The 19,894-nt window shown below is 39.6% G+C and overlaps 1 protein-coding gene across 3 annotated transcripts in view; it reads right to left on the bottom strand.

Moving 5' to 3' along the window:
* The window catches only part of LOC136862901 (uncharacterized), an 801,576-nt gene that overhangs the window by 519,571 nt on the left and 262,111 nt on the right, over positions 1 to 19,894 (bottom strand). Inside the window, exon 2 of one of the 3 annotated variants that reach the window (XM_067139181.2) lies at positions 16,442 to 16,605. The exons of 1 other annotated variant lie outside the window; for it this stretch is intronic. In XM_067139181.2, the coding sequence (XP_066995282.1) occupies positions 16,442 to 16,605 (164 nt within the window). Of the gene's footprint in view, positions 1 to 16,441; positions 16,606 to 19,894 lie in introns of those variants that run through there. One more of the 3 variants, XM_067139183.2, reaches the window with a different exon arrangement.

The raw sequence follows: 19,894 nt of genomic DNA, 5'->3' as shown, positions 1-19,894 counted from the left end.
CGGGATAATCTGTATCTAAGGTCAGGCGATGAACTATTACAATCTAGGCTATAAATTATTTTATTCACGCTGAGTAAAATTGTAGTTTAGGGGAAGGCCTGAAATGTAATTCTCAAATAAGTTATTTATTTATTTCTCAAATAAGGTTCTCAAGGGATACCTGGTAGGAAGGTACCGATAAATACTACATCATAACTAACATAATTTTAGTTATGTCGTAATTTAGTAGTAGTTATGTAAGAAGTTATTAAATTTCCGATCCCTTATGTCTTATACATTGTTATCGTACCGCATATAATCACAGATATATTTAATGAATTTGGATTTTTGTTACTAAGTCATATCAGTGCCGAGTCACGAGAAAATGGTTAAACAGAATTTAGTGAAAATAGGTATGTAAAGTCTGAGAATAAGTAACTAGAGTCTTCGATATAAATAATTTTGTTAGACGCCGTAATATCACAGAGTCGAAAGAAAACTAATGTGAAGGCCTGCAATATAGAAAGCTCATAAACTTTATCAACAATAACATTACACTGACCATTGTTTGTTGTGATGTGCTTTTTGTCTTCTGTTTCCACTCATCCCCGATAGATAGGATTACTGCAACGTACCGAGGTTTTTTTAAATTGATTTACGTCGCACCGACACAGGTAGGTCTTATGGCGACGATGGGATAGGAAAGGAATAGGGGTGTGAAAGAAGCGGCCCAGGCTTTAATTAAGGTACAGTCTGGTGTGACTGGTGTGAAATGGGAAACCACGGAATACCATCTTCAGGGATGCCGGCAGTGGGGTTCGAATCCACTAACTCCCGGATGCAAGCTCACAGCTGCGCGCCTCTAACCACTCGGCCAACTCGCCTGATCGTACCGAGTGTAACAGCCTGCCTGTATATTGGCGGGCAGTAGCTGGGGAGTTAGATAACTTTCTTCTTTGGCATGCCATTCCTCTGGTTCATACATTTTCTGATATTACTGGTACGTAATACACTGGTTCATCATAGCATTCGAGCTATTCAATCCCTACTCTGAGGCACTGGTTGGAATGAGTAGTGTGCATATTTAACGGAATAATGACAGAGGAGTGTTCACGGCAGTCTGCGACCTGGTTAATCCACCTCTGGAACTTTGGACTGTTAGATCGGCACCGTAGTACTGTTCGTTAAAACTGAGAAAGTGTGCAGTTTTTCATTTGATCGAGTATTTTATATGATAACATTGCTTTCAATCGCTACATTCCTACTGACGTTTTTTTAATGACCTATGTTGAATTCAGTTAGGAAAACCACCAAATCAGTCTTTCTGAGAATCCCGTAGCGAAGCACGGGTACATCAGCTAGTATTATCTAAATGAACCCGAAGGTCCCGTGAAGGAGGAGTACACCAGTGATATGTTTCAGTTTGCGTGTTTAATACAAAGATTGAAATGTTTGTTAATGAGAGTGCAAAGAATATGTTCAAACCACAAAAATTGTATTTTCTTTCGGTAAATGTATGTGTCCCAAAGGCTTCAGTTAACGGTAAAAAGGTATTTATTCAGGAAATATTGCACATTGCTGTATGTTTCCTTTGTTAATTAATAATTTTCTTGTCCTGTTATACTCTGTAATCGGTGTCCTGTTCGTCTCGCATGATTCATGCTTCAAATTATTATTATTATTATTATTATTATTATTATTATTATTATTATTATTATTATTATTATTATTATTAAAGCTGTTGTTCATATGGTAACATTTCCGAGCGACAAGTACAGTACGGGCACGGTATGCAACGCGCCTGTCCGTTGCTCTCTTGTCACGTGACAAACAGCCGGCCCGAGCGGAGCAAGTAACACCGGCTCTCTAGAGCAACTACGTGATGTCGTCTGTACTACCATACCGGGGAAATACACGTCCAAAGTACTTGAAATGATCCACCTGTTCCAGTCTTGCAGTCCGATCAAGCTCTCTTAGGTTCTTTTAGGTTTATTACATACTGACATCATTTTATTCTTGGCAATGCTCATTTTCATATCATATTCTCTGCTCCCCTTTTCAACTTCCAAGCTATGAAATTGAAAGCTTTCAACACAATCTGCCATGAAAACTAAAATCGTCGACAGAGGCAGAACTGCTTTACTATAATCCTACCCAACTGAATCCCTCCTGCCATTTTACACCTTTCAGCAAGTGATGAATGTAAATTACGAACAAGGAAATTCAAAGGTTACAGCCTTACCCAACCCCGTTAACTAATTTAAACGGACTCATTTTACCCTGAATTCTCATCGCGCCCTGGTTGCCAATAAAAATGCATTTAATTGCATGCAATAACCTACCTCTAATCACGTAATTCCAGTGGCGGCCGGTTATTATTGTAATGGAGGTACCAGAAAATTTCAGATTTGTAAGCATATCTTCCACAGTTGCAAGTATTGACAGTGCGTATTTACCAATGCTATAAGATACAGAAAGATACTGTACATTATTTAACTATGCTATTGTACAAAATCGTTCTTTTAATGAAGTATCAATTGATATGGATTTAAAAATTTAGGACCTAATGTAAATATTTACGTTAACTCACATGAAATTTTCTTAAAATTCCTGTTTTAAGAAAATTATTATGAAATTTATAACCTCTCAGAAATAAATAATTACGAAGAAATCATTTATGGGACCTACTCATCGAATGTATTTGTCCCAACAACTTGAACGAAAACTTAAAATGAACTAACGAGAACGATACTGAAATCTAACGAATGCTTGCCTCACGTAGGAATAAATAAGCCTGGCTAATGCTAACACAAGCACTTGGTCACAATGTTAGTTGCCGCGAAAATGTTAACAAAATGCCTTACCTTCAACTTGAAGGTCTCAAGGCTACTTTACACACATGCAGTATACAAACGTGGAAGGGATACGGTATCTTCTGCACCCGATATACAGTAAATATACCTAAATATAATTTACGGCCCTATTCAAAAATACCTAATTTTTTACTATTTGCTTTACGGCGCACCGACACAGATAGGTCTTATGGCGGCGATGGGACGGGAAAGGCCTAGGAATGGGAAGGAAGTGGCCGTGGCCTTAATTAAGGTACAGCCCCAGCATTTGCCTGGTGTGAAAATGGGAAATCACGGAAAACCATCTTCAGGGCTGCCGACAGTGGGATTCGAACACACCATCTCACGGTTGCAAGCTCACAACCGCGCGACCCCAACCGCACGGCCAATTCGCCCGGTAATACATAAAATAAACAGCATAAAGTTTAGCAATTATGATACTTTTTGTTGGATTGTCGTAGGTGAATCTAACAGTGTCTCTAGCTTCCATTAGCGAATCATAGCAAAATTTACTGTAAAAATACCAGATTGTTATATTACAGGTCGAGAAAGATTTATTTCTGTTCCTAATTTGAATTCTAAAGAAAAGTCAATAAATGTCCCTTTTAATACGAAATAACTAAGAATATTTTCTTGTTAATAGATACAATATTTAATAGTCGTCAGATACAGTGACAAAGTCGCTGAATTGGTAACGCTGGGTTTTGTCTGCAATCTTCTTGCCATATCGATGACTTTCTTCTTCTTGTTTTTTTTTTTTGCAAGTGGCTTTACGTCGCACCGATGGCGACGATGGGATAGCAAAGGCCTAGGAGTGGTAAGGAGGCGGCCATGGGTTTAATTAACGTACAGCCCCAGCATTTGCCTCGTGTGAAAATGGGAAACCACTGAAAACCATCTTCAGGGCTGCCGACAGTGGGATTTGAACCCACTATCTCCCGGATGCAGCTCACAAGCCGCGCTCCCCTAACCGCACGGCCAACTCGCCCGGTGAGTTTCTTTTAAAACCTTGTAAGTTCCAATGCTCTTCCTACCCACTACATCGCTTAAGACTGGTCACGCCTCCCAATCACATATTAAAAGAAAGCCATTCATATGCTTTTGTGCTTGTTACATGCTGCATTCTAGTGAGTAAAATTGAAGCTTTGCGTCACGCGGCCACTGACTCTGCCTCGACCCTTAACAGCACACACAAACCTAAGCCAAACGGTCATCTAGACCTGTTCTTTATAGTGGTTTTATGCTCGGAGATGGTGCCCGTGAGATCTGGGTAATAGACACAAGTGCCGCCAGAGCGTACATCGTTTTGCGTACTCGTTCAGATTCAGGCAGAAAAAGGTTAATGCGTGCGTTTTCTTGAAAGTTAATATAAACTATTCGAGCGAGGAAAGATTCCCGTATTCTTTCTTATTTACATTGGTGGTGCCATGGCACACCAGAAATACCTCACGAGCCGCTCCTGCATAATTCCCCAGTACTGCTAATATTGGTTTTTCACATTAATCTTTATGCCTTTCAGAGATCTAAGAAACATTCACACGACTGTCTGTTCCTCTCAAAACATTTCAAAATTACTTGAAGCATACTGTAAATCTAGTCCTGACAACCCCACTATCGTGTGAAACCATACTAGTCTTCATTCCATTTATTCTGCACAATTGACAGTATTAATAATAATAATAATAATAATAATAATAATAATAATAATAATAATAATAATAATAATAATAAAAATAACGCCCATATGAAGGAGTACTGGATGAAGAGGAAACTTCAGACAAAGAGAAAATGAAACTACAGCGTGATCTTCAGTGGTCAATTCGTAATAATAATAATAATAATAATAATAATAATAATAATAATAATAATAATAATAATAATAATAATAATTTCTGACTTTCTATGGACACATATACAGAATGGATCCTAATAGATTATCCCACAAGATCTTCAAGGTTGTTAACAAAGGCAAAGCTACTGGATTCCCCTGGACCAAGCAAGTGGACAAAGATCTTGCAAAGCTCAATATTAATCAAGCCACCATAACTGACAGGAATGTATACCGTTTAATGGTCAAAACGAAACCTTTCCTAACATCACTTACATAAGCTAGCCACAAAGGAGCTGGGAATTGGTCAGAGGAGCGCAGGAAACAATTCAGCGAGAAAGTGAAGGAATACTGGGCCAACAGGAAGGCTCAAGAGGCCGTTAAGAACACAATCCAGTACGCCAAAAGGGGAAGACGACGACAAAAACACAGCTACAACACAAGCACCGTGGTCCGCAGATGGTCTAAACGCAAATAATAATAATAATAATAATAATAATAATAATAATAATAATAATAATAATAATAATAATAATAATAATAATAATAATAATAACAATAACAATCGTATGACCTTAGCTACCGTGTGCAGGCATTTTCATTCTACGCCACTTAGGCTGCTTGCGTACCAGTTTTGGATGTTCTCTAGCTGAGTTTGAATTAATTTGGTTCCGCAAGCACCAAATGTGCCTCCAGTGAACTTTTGCTTGCCAACCATTTACGATATGAAATGTCTAATGGACTTATTTATTCCCTTAAAAAATTTGACTAACTCTGCAACCAACGATCTTGTGATCCGGAAACGAAGATACTACCCCTGATCCACAAGGCGAGTGCAGTGTGCAAAATTCTACCGTTCCTTAGACCAAATAAGTTTTGTACAATATTTCATACCGTAGCGTAGAATACCGCCGACATAATCTCATTAAAACAACCAAAACATATTCACAAATCAAATCTATACTGTTTAATAAAGATTACGTTCAAACTAAGTAACACTTCTTAGTAGCCGAGCTTGATGAGTCTCACTCGCTCATATGCGGTTACGAAGCTTGGATCTTGGCGCTGATAAATGACTGTTGTGAATTAATTTTTTAAACAATTCTTCACACTCATCCTACGCATATCCTGGAAGAGCACCTGCTCTTCATTTATAACTCAGTGCCATCAATTCAAATCAGCGCACTAAGAAATTACTTTTATAAACATTACCTGGCACCACAGAGTAAAATATGTTTTCATTATTTACGAACCCGTGCACATGGATCTAAGGGCCGGTCGGTAGATGCAGAGTGGGGTCTCGGCCCTCAACTGGCCACGGCTGGTCCGTGGTCCAAGAGCTCTTCACTCTGACCGGCCAACCGAGCAAAGGAGGGGTGGCCACGGCACTACGGTGGTTCTACGCCTCAACATTCGGGAGACGGGACAGGACTGGACCTCATGGCTGATCCCAACCATCGGCTGTCCTGATAATGGTTTTCCGTGGTTTTCTATTCTCCTGCACCAAGGCGAATGCCGGGACATTTCCTAGTATAGGCCACGGACGCCAACCCCCTCACCTTCACCGAGCATCTCCTTCACCGTAACATATCTCCCGGCCTGAGAGTCGGCGTCACCGCCTAAGAGGCCCGCTTCCCCCTTCAGGGGAGGACTGAACGCATTTTTTGTGGTAGTAGTATCTAAGGATCAAGCCTAAAATTGAGTCAAGAATCTATAAGTATCTATCTTCCTTTAAATTGTTATTTAGCCCAAATTTAATACAAATACTTTATCGCAACCTTAAATGCTACACTTTGGGGACATAGCAAGCAATATTTGAATTTCTTGTTAAGGATTATTGGAAGTTTACCTCGTTATTTTGTTAGGGATATACTTGCTAAGTACTCTGCCAAGAGCTTCTTTTAAGAGCACGACAATTGGTTTCCATTCATAGAACTCACCGTGATGTGATAACAGTGAATATATAGAATTTAGTTCAAGTAGAAGAACGAGGGAATAGATATGAAACTAATCAGGTAATAATAAATATTTCCTCCCACAGTACCTGTAAATATTGATACCACTAAATAGTGGTTACCACAGTACTCGTTTTATTCAATCTCACACTCTCTTTAATTTTAAAACTAACACATGTCAGCAAAGGTAATGAAATTTGTATTTTTGTTTTATGTTGATATAAGTCACATTTGCATTATGTTACAGGTTATTATGTAACACAAAGTTTGCAGATAACACCCGAGAATTACAAGGTGAAAGGGTATTTGCTGTTTTTGTTAGGCTATTCAGCACATTCTTGACATCCATAAACACGTCGATACTTGGAAATGTATTGAAAGCCATGGTGTCAAGATGTCGACTCATACATGAAAAATGCATCAATAAACTGAACTTGGCCTTAATTATATAAATTCACACTAGTATGTTTAAATGAATGTATGTAAACGCATTTTTTTTTGCTAGGGGCTTTACGTCGCACCGACACAGATAGGTCTTATGGCGACGATGGGATAGAAAAGGCCTAGGAGTTGGAAGGAAGCGGCCGTGGCCTTAATTAAGGTACAGCCCCAGCATTTGCCTGGTGTGAAAAATGGGAAACCACGGAAAACCATTTTCAGGGCTGCCGATAGTGGGATTCGAACCTACTATCTCCCGGATGCAAGCTCACAGCCGCGCGCCTCTACGCGCACGGCCAACTCGCCCGGTGTAAATGCATTTAAATCCTTATATAGAATTATGTTTCAAAACACATTAAGCAAAACGAGAAGGAAAATACAGTAGTATATTAGTAAGTTAATGGACAATGCTATATGGTAAAAGTCGATGTAGCATCATATAATGTGAATGACTTACATGTGTGACAGTACATGTATTACACCTTAGTCACAGAAAAAGTGGCTGCGTGGTTTGGGTAACGTAGCTATCAGTCTGCCTTCGGGAGATAGTGGATTCGAACCCCACTGGCTGCAGTTCTGAAGATGGTTTTCCGTGGTTTCCCATTTTCTCACCAGGCAAATGCTGGGGCTGTACGTTAATTAAGGGCGCTGCTGCGTCATTCCCACTTCCTGCCCTTCCATATTATATCTTCGGCGTAAGGCCTCACTGTGTCGGTTCTACGTAAAGCCAGTTGTAATAACTCTACTGTTGTCAGGATTCTAGTGAACGAATTGTATGCTTTGAAGTGGTGCATGTACTCATTATATCGCATAAAGGCGAGCATCAAAACTCTTCTTATATTAATTTCAGGCAGGTGTTTGGTTACACTGACCTCTGCATGAAGGTGCAAAGGTATCTTCTTAAAAAATATAAAACCACCTTATCTTAGAAATGTCATCGAGATAGTTTTTCATCATTAACTTTAAATCTGAATTTCCTACGGGTGGGTTGAAGGGTAAAATGTTGAGCCCAGGTAGATAAAGTGGATTTGGCTTTCTGAAAGGTATGGAGTTTGATCTCCATTTTACGAAATAGCCACATCTAAAACGACAGTTGTGTTTCTTTCTTCGACTTCACTCAGTCTACGAGAAGTACGGAGCCTTTACCTTCCGCTACACTAGGGGGTGTCATGGCTTCTAATGGTAGAGTATGATTCCATTTTGATATTTACAAAGTTTGAACGAAGTTACTTATGAACACGAACAGCTACCGAGTTAACTGGCTGTGAGGGTTTGGACCACGCAGCTGTGACTTTGTATTCCGGAGGTAGTGAGTTCGGGCTGCACTGTCGGTAGCCCAGAAGATGGTTTTTCGTGGTTTCTCATTCTCACACCATAAGACCTGGTTGTGTCAGTGCGACGTAAGACAGATAGGAAAAGAAACATGAACAACTTCTCTTTCGGTCATGTTTTATCCCTCAACCCCGCTCATAAGACTGTATGTATGATAGTGTAAGGGCGTAGGGTCGCATCCCTAAGATATCCGCTTTCATACGCATGTGCTTTTATGTGTGTATTCGGTGCAATTAATGAATCGCCTCTTTCACGTCGTCGTTAAATTTCCAGAGCTCCACGCTAGTTATCAGCAACCTTGTAGACTCACTCCAAACAAAAATGTACTGTGTATGTGCATACCACGATATAATCTGTGCGAGTGTGGGGTACATAATGGTAATTAAACATAGGGGTGGGGTTTATTTCGTATATTACAGGTTTCCACTGAATTACAATAGAAATGAAAATCCACAGTCTGTTTCCAATCTTTCGACCGGGTTAAGAATGGAATAAATGAAGCCTCCATCTAGCGGCGAGGATAGGAATTGAGCCGGCTGCCAAAGCCAGTCGCACTCCTCTGGGGCAATGATTAAGGAATGCCATATCAAATGACATGATACTGCAGAGTGTTGATGGAATGAAAGATAACAGGGAAAACCGGAGTACCCCGAGAAAAATGACAGGGAAAACCGCAGTACCCTGAGAAAAACCCGTCCCGCCTCCGCTTTGTCAAGCACAAATCTCACATGGATAGATCGGCTGCCACCTGAGCCACGGAAGCTTTTTGTACTAAATACTATACTCAAATGCCTAAATGAATTATAGAAGCAGGTATTTCTTTGGTGCTTCCCTTCTGAATAAATAGCCCTCGTGAAAGGCAGTTCTTAACATATTGCACTCTTCTGCAACATCGTAAGTATACTTTGTTGAAGTTCTGTTGCCCTATTGACAGCCCTGAACACGTTTTTCAGTGGCTTTTCGATTTTCGCACCAGGAAAATTATGGGGTGGTACCTTATTTAAGCTAATAATGTCATTCCTTATGCAGCCAGTCCCTGCTATGAATGGTGTGAAAATGTTGCTTATAGGGTCAATTGGTGCATGCGTTTCAGTGGGCTTGGCAGACTGATATGTAATAGCAACTTCTGGCTCGGTGAGGAAAGCAGCGGGGAACTACCTCACTCCTCATTTCCCTAGTACACCTCTTCAGTGATGCCTAGGCCATTTATGACAGCTGATGGCGGAGCTGTTTAGGATCCAACCAGCCTTCGGGCTGAGGACTAAACATACTTACATACATACATACATACATACATACATACATACATACATACATACATACATACATACCTTAATTAAGACCACGGTTCCTTCCTTTCCTGTCCTAGACCTTTCCTACTTCATCGTCGCCATAAAACCTGTCTGTGTCGATGCGACGTAAGACAAATAGTAAAACAGAATTCTATTCTCCTCACTCATAAATAAGGGAAACGATATATTTCCCTTCCTTACGAATAGTACAAGTCAAGCTTATACTTACTTGAAATTAAAATAATTTTTGTACTGCTGCTTTACTTGGTACGACCTTGTACCGTCAGTAAATTGTAGACTTTATAATAGTTGGATTTAAAACGTTACGGACTTCTGTATTTTTTATTTAGGTTCAGCAACAGCATAACGCCAAATTACAAAGATCTGAGATATGAAGAATAGTTATTAATAGAAAATGAAAAATATACAGATATTTACAAAGCACACAAATACACACAATAAAAACTGCACAATCCTACATTTTACGTATTTACATAAATGACATAAACAAAGGAAAATACACTTAAATACATAAGAAGAGGCAGGAAAGAACAAGAACGAAAATTAACTCATGTGAGAAATATCACGACAGAAGGAAGGATAAGATAGGAAAATATCAATTTCCTTGTTGATAGATAAGGTACTAAACATTACTGGAAGACCTACAGGAAAGGACCTTTGGGTAAGAGAAACCCGGGAGTAAGGAATATGGAAGGAGGTCTTCATTTTGGTACTACGGGATGGGACGTTGAGAGTGAAATAAGGACTTGAGACCTAGATAAACCATTAGCTGCTTTAGGTTGGCTACATTCCTCCGAGAGGAAAGAGTTTTGAGTTTTATTTTCTCAAGTACTTGGTTAGTGCCAAAGTTGCGACACTCAGGGCCGCTCGCTCTGACGATTGCACAGAAGATTGTACACGGTCAAGGTAGCTGAGATTTGAAGAAGCAGAAATGGACCAGACTGGAGAGGCGTATGCAACAGTCGGTAAGATAGAGGAAACGTAGAATGCTCTGAGGGCATTTACATACGTGATGTTAGAAAACCTGTAGAAATCAAAATAACAGGTATGCATTCTTAAATAGGTTTTCTTTAGCTGGACGGTATGCTATCAAATGGAAGTTTACTCAACATTTTAATAATTATAGTCCAGTTGTATATTAGAGGAATTAAATTACAATAACACAATTATTACATCATACATCGTACATCACCTTACTGCACCCGCTCACTTCCTGAGTCCCAGACTAGCATTTATCTCAGGGGTGATCAGTTCGAAAACGATAAAAAAAATGTATATAAAGAAAATCAAATTATATATCGGCGCATCAAATGAACACAGGGAGGAACGGGGCATGCAAATTAAGGTTACGGGGGACGACTCATTCATGGATACAAATTTTTGACTCCACAATAGGACTGGGAAGTGACAACTTAAATTCCATGGGCATACTGGACTAACTACAATAAAAAGATATGGAAACTGTTTCCTATTGAAATTGCAATGAGGAGCAATTTATTCACTTATTTGCATACTACACATGATGACAATTATTACATTGGGACACTTCCATCCTGAGAAATAAATGACATACTACTTGAATTTACCTCACTACTCTGGTAGTGTAAACATCTGGTGAATTCGCCCCAATTGGTTACTGGGGATCGAATTCACATCCGTATGAGTGGACGTTTCACCGCTGAAGATCTTCTTTCGGAGACGAAGGCACGACAGTAACTTTTTACTGTCGTCTCCTCGTTCCGTTTGGACATGAGACACTTCCGGTATGTACATTCTGGTGAGCCGGACACCCACCGTGGAAATGTTATCGCCTCGAAAAACGGGAATTTATAGTACGGACAAACTCTAGCCTATTATTTCCAGATTCACAAACACGCCAGGTAGAGTTCATTAGCTCAAAGCCTATTTTAACATTTACACTTGTCAGTACGACAAGACGTACGGAAAGGTTCATTACTATGCTCTGACCATGAAGACATGTGCCATCCGTGGGTTATTTACGTATCTACCGCTAACAATCTCCCCGTGAAAACCCAACATCTGGTTCTGAGCAGTTCGACACAGGACGACTGTCCCTATCATATCCTCTTATGATTATTAAATAATATCATTACCATTCTTTATCTGATCATTATCATATTCTGTGACTACCATCAATTAATTTATTATTATCATTAATTTCAATTATAATCCTATATTTGATTATTATCATTTGTCATCCGGGATGATTATATGCCAACCCTTGCCGACGTTTCAAACGAAGGTTCGTTCTTCCTCGTAGTTTATCCGCACAATTTAATGATCAGCTTCCTAATAATAATAATAATAATAATAATAATAATAATAATAATAATAATAATAATTATTATTATTATTATTATTATTATTATTATATTCGTAACAATGAATCATCGCGCTTTATATATCTTAACTTCCTTTCATCATAATTATTATTCTCAAAATACTATTGCAAGTTCTTCATCTTCTGCTTCTTCAACTTTTCATTATTATTATTATTATTTCACGTTTACACTACCGTTAGCGATATTTATGGTTAAATGCCTAAACCTTTACAATTTCAGTCTACTTTGGCACTACGCAATTGATTTAAGACAAGATTCACTTGGAGTATGATTATTATTATTAAAAATGGAAAGATGATATTTTAATTTCCGCTCTTTAGAATGTAGTCACATATGTTAAATCCCGTTATGAACCACTAAGATCTGCTTTATAGCGGTCGGGACAACACGGTATTCGGGAACGTACCTTCAGTTTCGTACTGCCGTCAATTTATATGGGGACACACGTCCTCCCAAGACACATCTCACAGCCTATGGCACATCGCGGCTGGGCAAATACTTCCAATGCCGACGATTGCTAAACTATTCCTTCCAATTTGAAGTCCATTTCCTTTTATCGGAACTCTTCAAACATCTAATTCATAAATTAATCCTCGGTGCGTGGATTCTGCCACTAATAACACCGGAATATGCATTTTATATCATCTTAGGCCTTGAGATTCATCTATTTCATCATTACAAACAATACGGCTCAATTTATTTCACGCCGGATATTCGTCCCTCATGACTTCCAACTCTAAATATGGGCTCAAACCACTCTGGGCTTTTAACATATCGTGACCATTCTAATTCACATGCCTCTATCGCTTTTAAACAAATTTTAATGGTTAAAATAAAGTCCAAAAACGTGAAATCAAAAATTTACGTAAAATCAAACTGATTACGCGAATGAAAGTCTTCAACGCTACATGTCATCTCCACATTGATTATTATTTGCACTAGCTAACTCACGAAGCACTGTCATTATTATTATTATTATACTTTAACTTGCAAACGCACAAATATTATTATTATTATTAATTTACTTTCCTTTGCCAACTCACAAACATTATTATTATAATTATTTTCTCGCAAACACACCGATCATTATTATTATTATACAGAACTTACAAACGCCCATCGCAGATGGAACATTATTATTATTAGTATAAATCGTGATTATCGTAACCCGTAATCATCCTTGCTATAATACTTCAACTTCTCGCTCTTATTATTTTCATCAAAAAAATAAAAATTAAAAAAGTAGCTTCCTTTTTTATTCTTCTTCTCCTCCTTCAAATATTCTCATAATTATTATTATTAGTTAAAAATCTCAAATTTTTCATTTCAACTCCCAACATCATTATTATGTCCAAAATATAAAAAAGTAAATTCTTCTTCTTCTTCTCCAAATATTCTCATTATGATTATTATTATTAGTTAAAAATCTCAAATTTTTCATTTCAACTCCCAACATCATTATTATGTCCAAAATATAAAAAAGTAAATTCTTCTTCTTCTCCTTCAAATATATTTTTATATTATTATTATTATTATTATTATTTTAATGACCTTCCGTACGCAACACAAATTTTACATCCTCTGGCACTTTCATAATCTGGCTGTTTGGTAGAAAATATTCCTAACTAACCTACAAATAATCACCGCAGTGATTGAAATCAAATAAATGGGTTAGCACAAAAAGGAATTTAACACTTGAAATGAACTTAAGTCAAAGTATTACAAACAGCATGCATTAATTGAAATAAATATATCCCATATTTACATTATATACAACAAACAAATACTCAAATTAATTAATCTAACCCATTATTATGTTAATATAAATTAGTTCGTCCGTCTAACAAAAAAATAAAATCATGGATTCGGGAGGCGGACCATGTTAAGTAACCATAATTAATCTACATTGAACCCCGTTTAGTCGCGATAACATCCCTAAATATTAAAATTGTGTACTCATTCCTATGTAGAATTCCATTGTCTCGTAGTGAGAGGTAGGCCTCACGGCCCCATGGTGATTTACTCGTCCATCATGTCGCACAATATAAAATTAACACAGCAAAACACTTCTGTGCGATTACCCATGATTAACACCTTATTATATAATTTACACTATTTTATACAAGAATACTAATTTAAAAAAACTCTTATAGGTGCGCCTAGACCCCTGACACTCGCACAATATATTCTTCATATAAGCCCGAAACACACGTCGTGACACATTACGACGAAGTGTCGTTCATTTGAACCGGCGCGTATCACGTCTTCAACCGGCACTTCCTGGTTTATTTCTAAGCCGTCTTGATAATCGCCTAGCTCCTATAGTTCCCTGCTCGGATAGTTATTCACCGTCTATCTTGAGCTATTTACTTCAGGCTCCGCACACTGCCTTCCAAAGGTACTATCGGCGTTCCGTTAGTTATTTATTATTTAATCACATGACATTTATTAAATTCAACATACAGTTGTACTGATTATTTACACTCGGTACTATGGATAATCTCACTGTTCGTCTTCATTCTCATAACAACTCACGCATTTTCAGCTCTAACTGACTTCGAATGCGTCCCGAGGTACTGACTTACAGATTCTCAACTACTTCATACGACTGACACGACTGGTGACCGATAACAACTGGTGACTGGTAAGAACTGATTGATTTGAGGTCCCACTACTGGTTATTTATGGACGACATGGTTTCCCGCCGGGGTCATCCGCGGTCATCTCCTAGGGAGGGGGTTGGTTATCCTAAATTGGCATATGCAGGTGGATTTTGATCCCTTGCTTTCTCCTACTTAATACACATTCATGTGTCGTATTCTGAACTCATATCGTTCGGTGATCATGGAAATATCACTTAATTCCTGTCCTCCACCTTTCACGCGCTAACTCGGCGTCCCTGATGGCGTGCTCATCTTGACCAATGGCGAGATAGCGTGGGTCATTTCCACGAATTCATTACTTTAATTTATTACGATTACAATTAATCAACATGGGAATGATATCCCAAAAATCCCCTCTATTCAATTATGTGGTTGGAATAATTTAATTATTATTATCGGAGAAGCTAACTGGAGTTCACTCTGAGTTTTTCTTATGTTGGTTTATCTGCGGGCCTATGATAAATTTTTCCATTGGTCAACACCGCATCGGTTAGTTTAAAATCTCTTCCTTGCATCATGACAACACAAAATGCCTTGAGGCAGTGGAAAATAATGGTACGTCATATTCTCGGTATTGGTGCTACACCTGCTTGCCATTGTTCCGAAATACCTACTCTTTCACTTCCTTGTAGTCATTATTCTGTTGTTGTGAGCTCTAGATTTAATCCTCTTATATTCTGACCAAGAAACATTCTCCCCATAATGACAAGCTTAACTGTGGCGACGGACAGTCGCGATATGTCTAGCTTATGTTGAAATCCTCCCGTCCAAACAACTGACACTGTATTCCATTTAATATTCCTATATATCTGTATTTATCTTATAAAAAATCAAATCATGAAACTAGGGCCTATCTCATCCGGGTACATTACATCATGGTAACTCACACATAAGTCTACCAAGTAAGATGGACGATACTTCAGGGTAAAGGATTAGTGATAACGGTTGTACTGAAACTGTGTCTTCATCCGAGATGGACCACTCACAGGTCTTCATAGTATTGCTTTAGGCTGTACTGTAAGCTACGGTTAATTCAAAGAGGAGAATACACCAAAATTCATTACTTGAAACTCAACTCCAATGAGGGTGTGTCACGGTGACTCAGCGACTACAACGGCTGTTCATCAAACCAATAATATTATACTGTTTTCCCATCCTTTCTTTCTATTTACTTCTTCATTATATGAGTATAACTGCCTTCTGTGTTTCCAAAAACTGCATTTACTTATCGGCATCAACGTAACGAATGCAATTGTTGTTAACCTTTCTCAGGCCTTGAATCTGCATGCGTTGTTTGAAAAGCCGTATGTTCAAGTAGAGCTATCAATAGAATTCATGTTACACTTCATTAATATACAAGTGAAATATACGAAGACACTCGGGTGGAGGTTTAGTTATAAACAGAACTTCACTAACTGGGAACATCTTTTTACGAAGAAAACCATTGACTTCTCCATCTAGGGTAGTACCGTCAAGGTTATTATAGTATTTACTTGATTACACGTGAAAAGAGGTAAATCGGTACTTTTTTCTCCTGTGCACAGTATGTAAAATATATACATGTATACCTTATTGACGAATTGCAGCGTTATTGTTACCTTTGTTATTTGGTTTAGAGCTACAGCCTAGATGTGTTATTATACTCTACAGTAATAAGCTAGTCAGCAATAAGTTACATTACTTGACCACAATAGCAACTAAAAGAGAATGTTAATTACCTTACATCTGTGCCTCATAATATCAAAGCCATGCAAAGCGTCGCCCATGCCTAGTGAAAGGACGAGGCTGTCAAGTTGTTTCTGCAGAAGGATGTGCAAATGTTTCTTCTGCAGCATCCGCAGCTCAGCAATGGTCTCCATCATTTCCTCCAGGACGGAGGAGGCTATAAGAAACATGGCAACAAATATGAGAACGGCACTCGCAAAGAGGAATTAGTGACAGCACATTATTACACTAATCTTCTCTAGCCAGTTACGATGTGGTCACATGAAATTAGTAGCGCCTTCCCCCACATGCGGTCATTTCCCTCGTACACAAGTTCATGTAAAACATTAAAGAGTAGCAAGTAGTTGCACTCCATTAGAAGGTAAAGTAGGTGCGCACTATTAGAAGGTAATTTTTGGAGGGGGATGGGGCAGTTGACAGTTGTTTGTTCACGAGTAAATACTTTTCTACTGCAAGTAATAGAGAGGCTGAAGTAACTTCTAATGGAGGGCAAATTTATAAACATAATATGCATTAAAAAAGGAAGCAAAATTTTAATAAACTCCATTGAAAATAGTCTGTACCTATAAAAATAATATTCATATTAAATTAATAATTTACCGCATTTCAGTGGTAATCTGCATTAAACAAGGAGCGAACTTTTAATAAACTCTATTGAAAATAATCTGTACCTCTAAAAATAATATACAGTGTGAAGCGAAATTCGCGCACTCGGGTGTCGCAGCGCGACTCCTCACATGCCAGCAATAAAAAATGTCTCTCACAAAACATCGTCCTGCGAGTATATCCGGCAGAAAAAGAACGTTGAAGAGTGGCAATCTGGCAACACTGAAACCACATGAAGGGTAACTACCTCTGTCAGCACATATTAGTCGTGCTGTACAGTTGATGCAGTGGATAAAGTTCTGGGTTGGGATGCAGGAGGTCGAGGGTTCGATCCTGTGTTGAGGTGCTTTCCTTATTTGCTAATTTCCATCGGACTTTACTTACTGTAATACAGTAAGACACCGTTTCTTGATGATGATGCTTGGTGTTTTAAGGGGCCTAACATCGAAGGTCATCGGCCGCTACACCGTTCTTAGGTCACATGTATCCTACCTTTACAAAATTTAGTAACGCTGAACACGTTGTAACGCATCTAGTAGATGAAGTGGTGCGATTAAATTCACGCCCACGACGTGGAAACGGCGTCTTTCAGACCTCACCAATGAAAACGAATGTTCGTCCATTTCTAGGATGGTAGTGTGTAAGTGCAAATGGTTTCTAGAAGACCCGCTGCAATCGCTGTTGACGATTAAGATGCCACATACCATACCACCTGGACTACATTTACGAAATAAAAAAAAATGCACGTCAGCCCAGGATCGACCCCTCAAACTCCTGCATGCTAATCCAAAACTCTATCCACTGCTCCAACTGTACAGGACGAGCGGTGCATGCTGACAGAGATAGTTACGCTACATGTGGTTACAGTGTTGCCAGTTTGCCACTCTTCACCGGTCTTTCTCTGCCGGATATACTCGCAGGACGGACTTTTGTGACAGATATTTTTTCATTGCTGGCATGTGAGGAGTTGAGCTTCGAGGCCCGAGTGCGCGACTTTTGCTTCACCCTGTATAAAAATTACCATTTACCACATTTGAGCAGCCATGACATATTGAGACTGGTTCTTCTGTCTTATCTTAATCTGTTTACCCTCCAGGGTTAGTTTTTCCCTCGGACTCAGCGAGGGATCCCACCTCTACCGCCTCAAGGGCAGTGTCCTGGAACTTCGGACTCTGGGTCGGGGGATACAACTGGGGAGGATGATCAGTACCTCGCCCAGGCGGCCTCACCTCTTATGCTGAACAGTGGCCTTGGCGGGGGATGGAAAGATTGGAAAGGATAGACATGGAAGAGGGAAGAAAGCGGCCGTGGCCTTAAGTCAGGTACCATTCCGGCATTTGCTTGGAGGAGAAGTGGGAAACCACGGAAAACCACTTCCAGGATGGCTGAGGTGGAAATCGAACCCACCTCTACTCAGTTGACCTCCCGAGGCTGAGTGGACCCCGTTCCAGCCCTCATACCACTTTTCAAATTTCGTAGCAGAGCCGGGAATCGAACCCGGGCCTTCGGGAGTGGCAGCCCTGGGCGAGGTAGTGGTCATCCTCCCCAGATGTATCCTCCGACCCGATGTCTGAAGCTCCAGAATACTGCACTTGAGGCGGTAGAGGTGGGATCCCTCGCTGAGTCCGAGGGAAAAGCCGACTTTGGAGGGTAAGCAGATTAAGAAAGAAAGAAAGAAAAGTCGATGCGGAGAGTGATTATCCCTAATTCAACTCCCAATAAGACCATCCATAATCGTCCCGGATGACGGTAAGTTCATACGGTTCGTTTAAACACCTATCTCTCACGCCGTATCGATGGAATTAGAATCAACTGAAAAAGAATTTACGAAAGGCCCCCGACGGGGTCAAAATGGTAGACCGTTGTCGCAATGGACAGCCGGTGATTAGTGTCGGTCAATTCAGACGTAACATTGAGTCCTCTTAGTTTTCTTCTCAGTTCGCATAATTTCAGTCCTTGAGCTGTGTCGGTGGATCAGTGGTAGATTTTCCGAGTCATGGTCCCAAGTTCTCAGCTTCAATCCCGGCTAAGGTAGTGGATTTTTGAAGGATAGTCAAAAACTCTTCGCACTCCAAGTCATTGTAGTTGGCATGTTAAAGATCTCTGGTGAAGCACTCAGTGTTACCCGACAAAATTAAATTAATTAGGCAATATATCCGTTTCAGTAGACTACATTCCGCTTTCGTTGCTGGATGGTAGGGGTGTTGGAGTGTCGAAGTTGATAGACAGGCCACCTAGATGACACCTCATCAGAAGGTCTGTCCCGCGGTAGCTGAGGCCATTATATTCTTCTTATTCTTATTATTTATATTATTGCCAGGCCTGCGGTGTAGGGGCAGCGTGCCTGTCTTTTGTCCGTAGGCTGCAGATTCGATTCACGGCCAGGTCAGGGATTTTTACCTGGATCTGAGGGCTAGTTTGAGGTCCACTCAGCCTACGTGCTTACAATTCAGGAGCTATCTGACGGTGAGATGGCTGTCCCGGACTAGAAAGCCAAGAATTACGGCCGAGAGGATTCGCTGTGTTGACCATACGACACATCGTACTCTGCAGGCCTTCGGGCTGAGCAGCGGTCACTTTGTAGGCCATGCCCCTTCGGCATAACTTATCTGAGACTGCTTAGGTATATTATGGGTGGAAATTTCAGTAAGGTTATGTACTGACTGATTTCCTCGGTACGAAGCCATTTCTTTGAGTGTGGAAGCTTTGAAGCCTCCCTGCATTACGATGTTCATCTGTTGGTTATTAATGTCTTAACGGTTTTCTACACGCAGAACAGAAATTAATAAAGTTCACTCTAAGTAAATAAAATTGTGTCGAGTCCAGTCCTTGAAGTTTGC

The sequence above is a fragment of the Anabrus simplex genome, chromosome 2, assembly GCF_040414725.1.
Source record: "Anabrus simplex isolate iqAnaSimp1 chromosome 2, ASM4041472v1, whole genome shotgun sequence".
NCBI lineage: Eukaryota > Metazoa > Arthropoda > Insecta > Orthoptera > Tettigoniidae > Anabrus > Anabrus simplex.
Note: the sequence above shows the minus strand (reverse complement) of the source record. Positions and strands in the feature narration are given on the sequence as shown.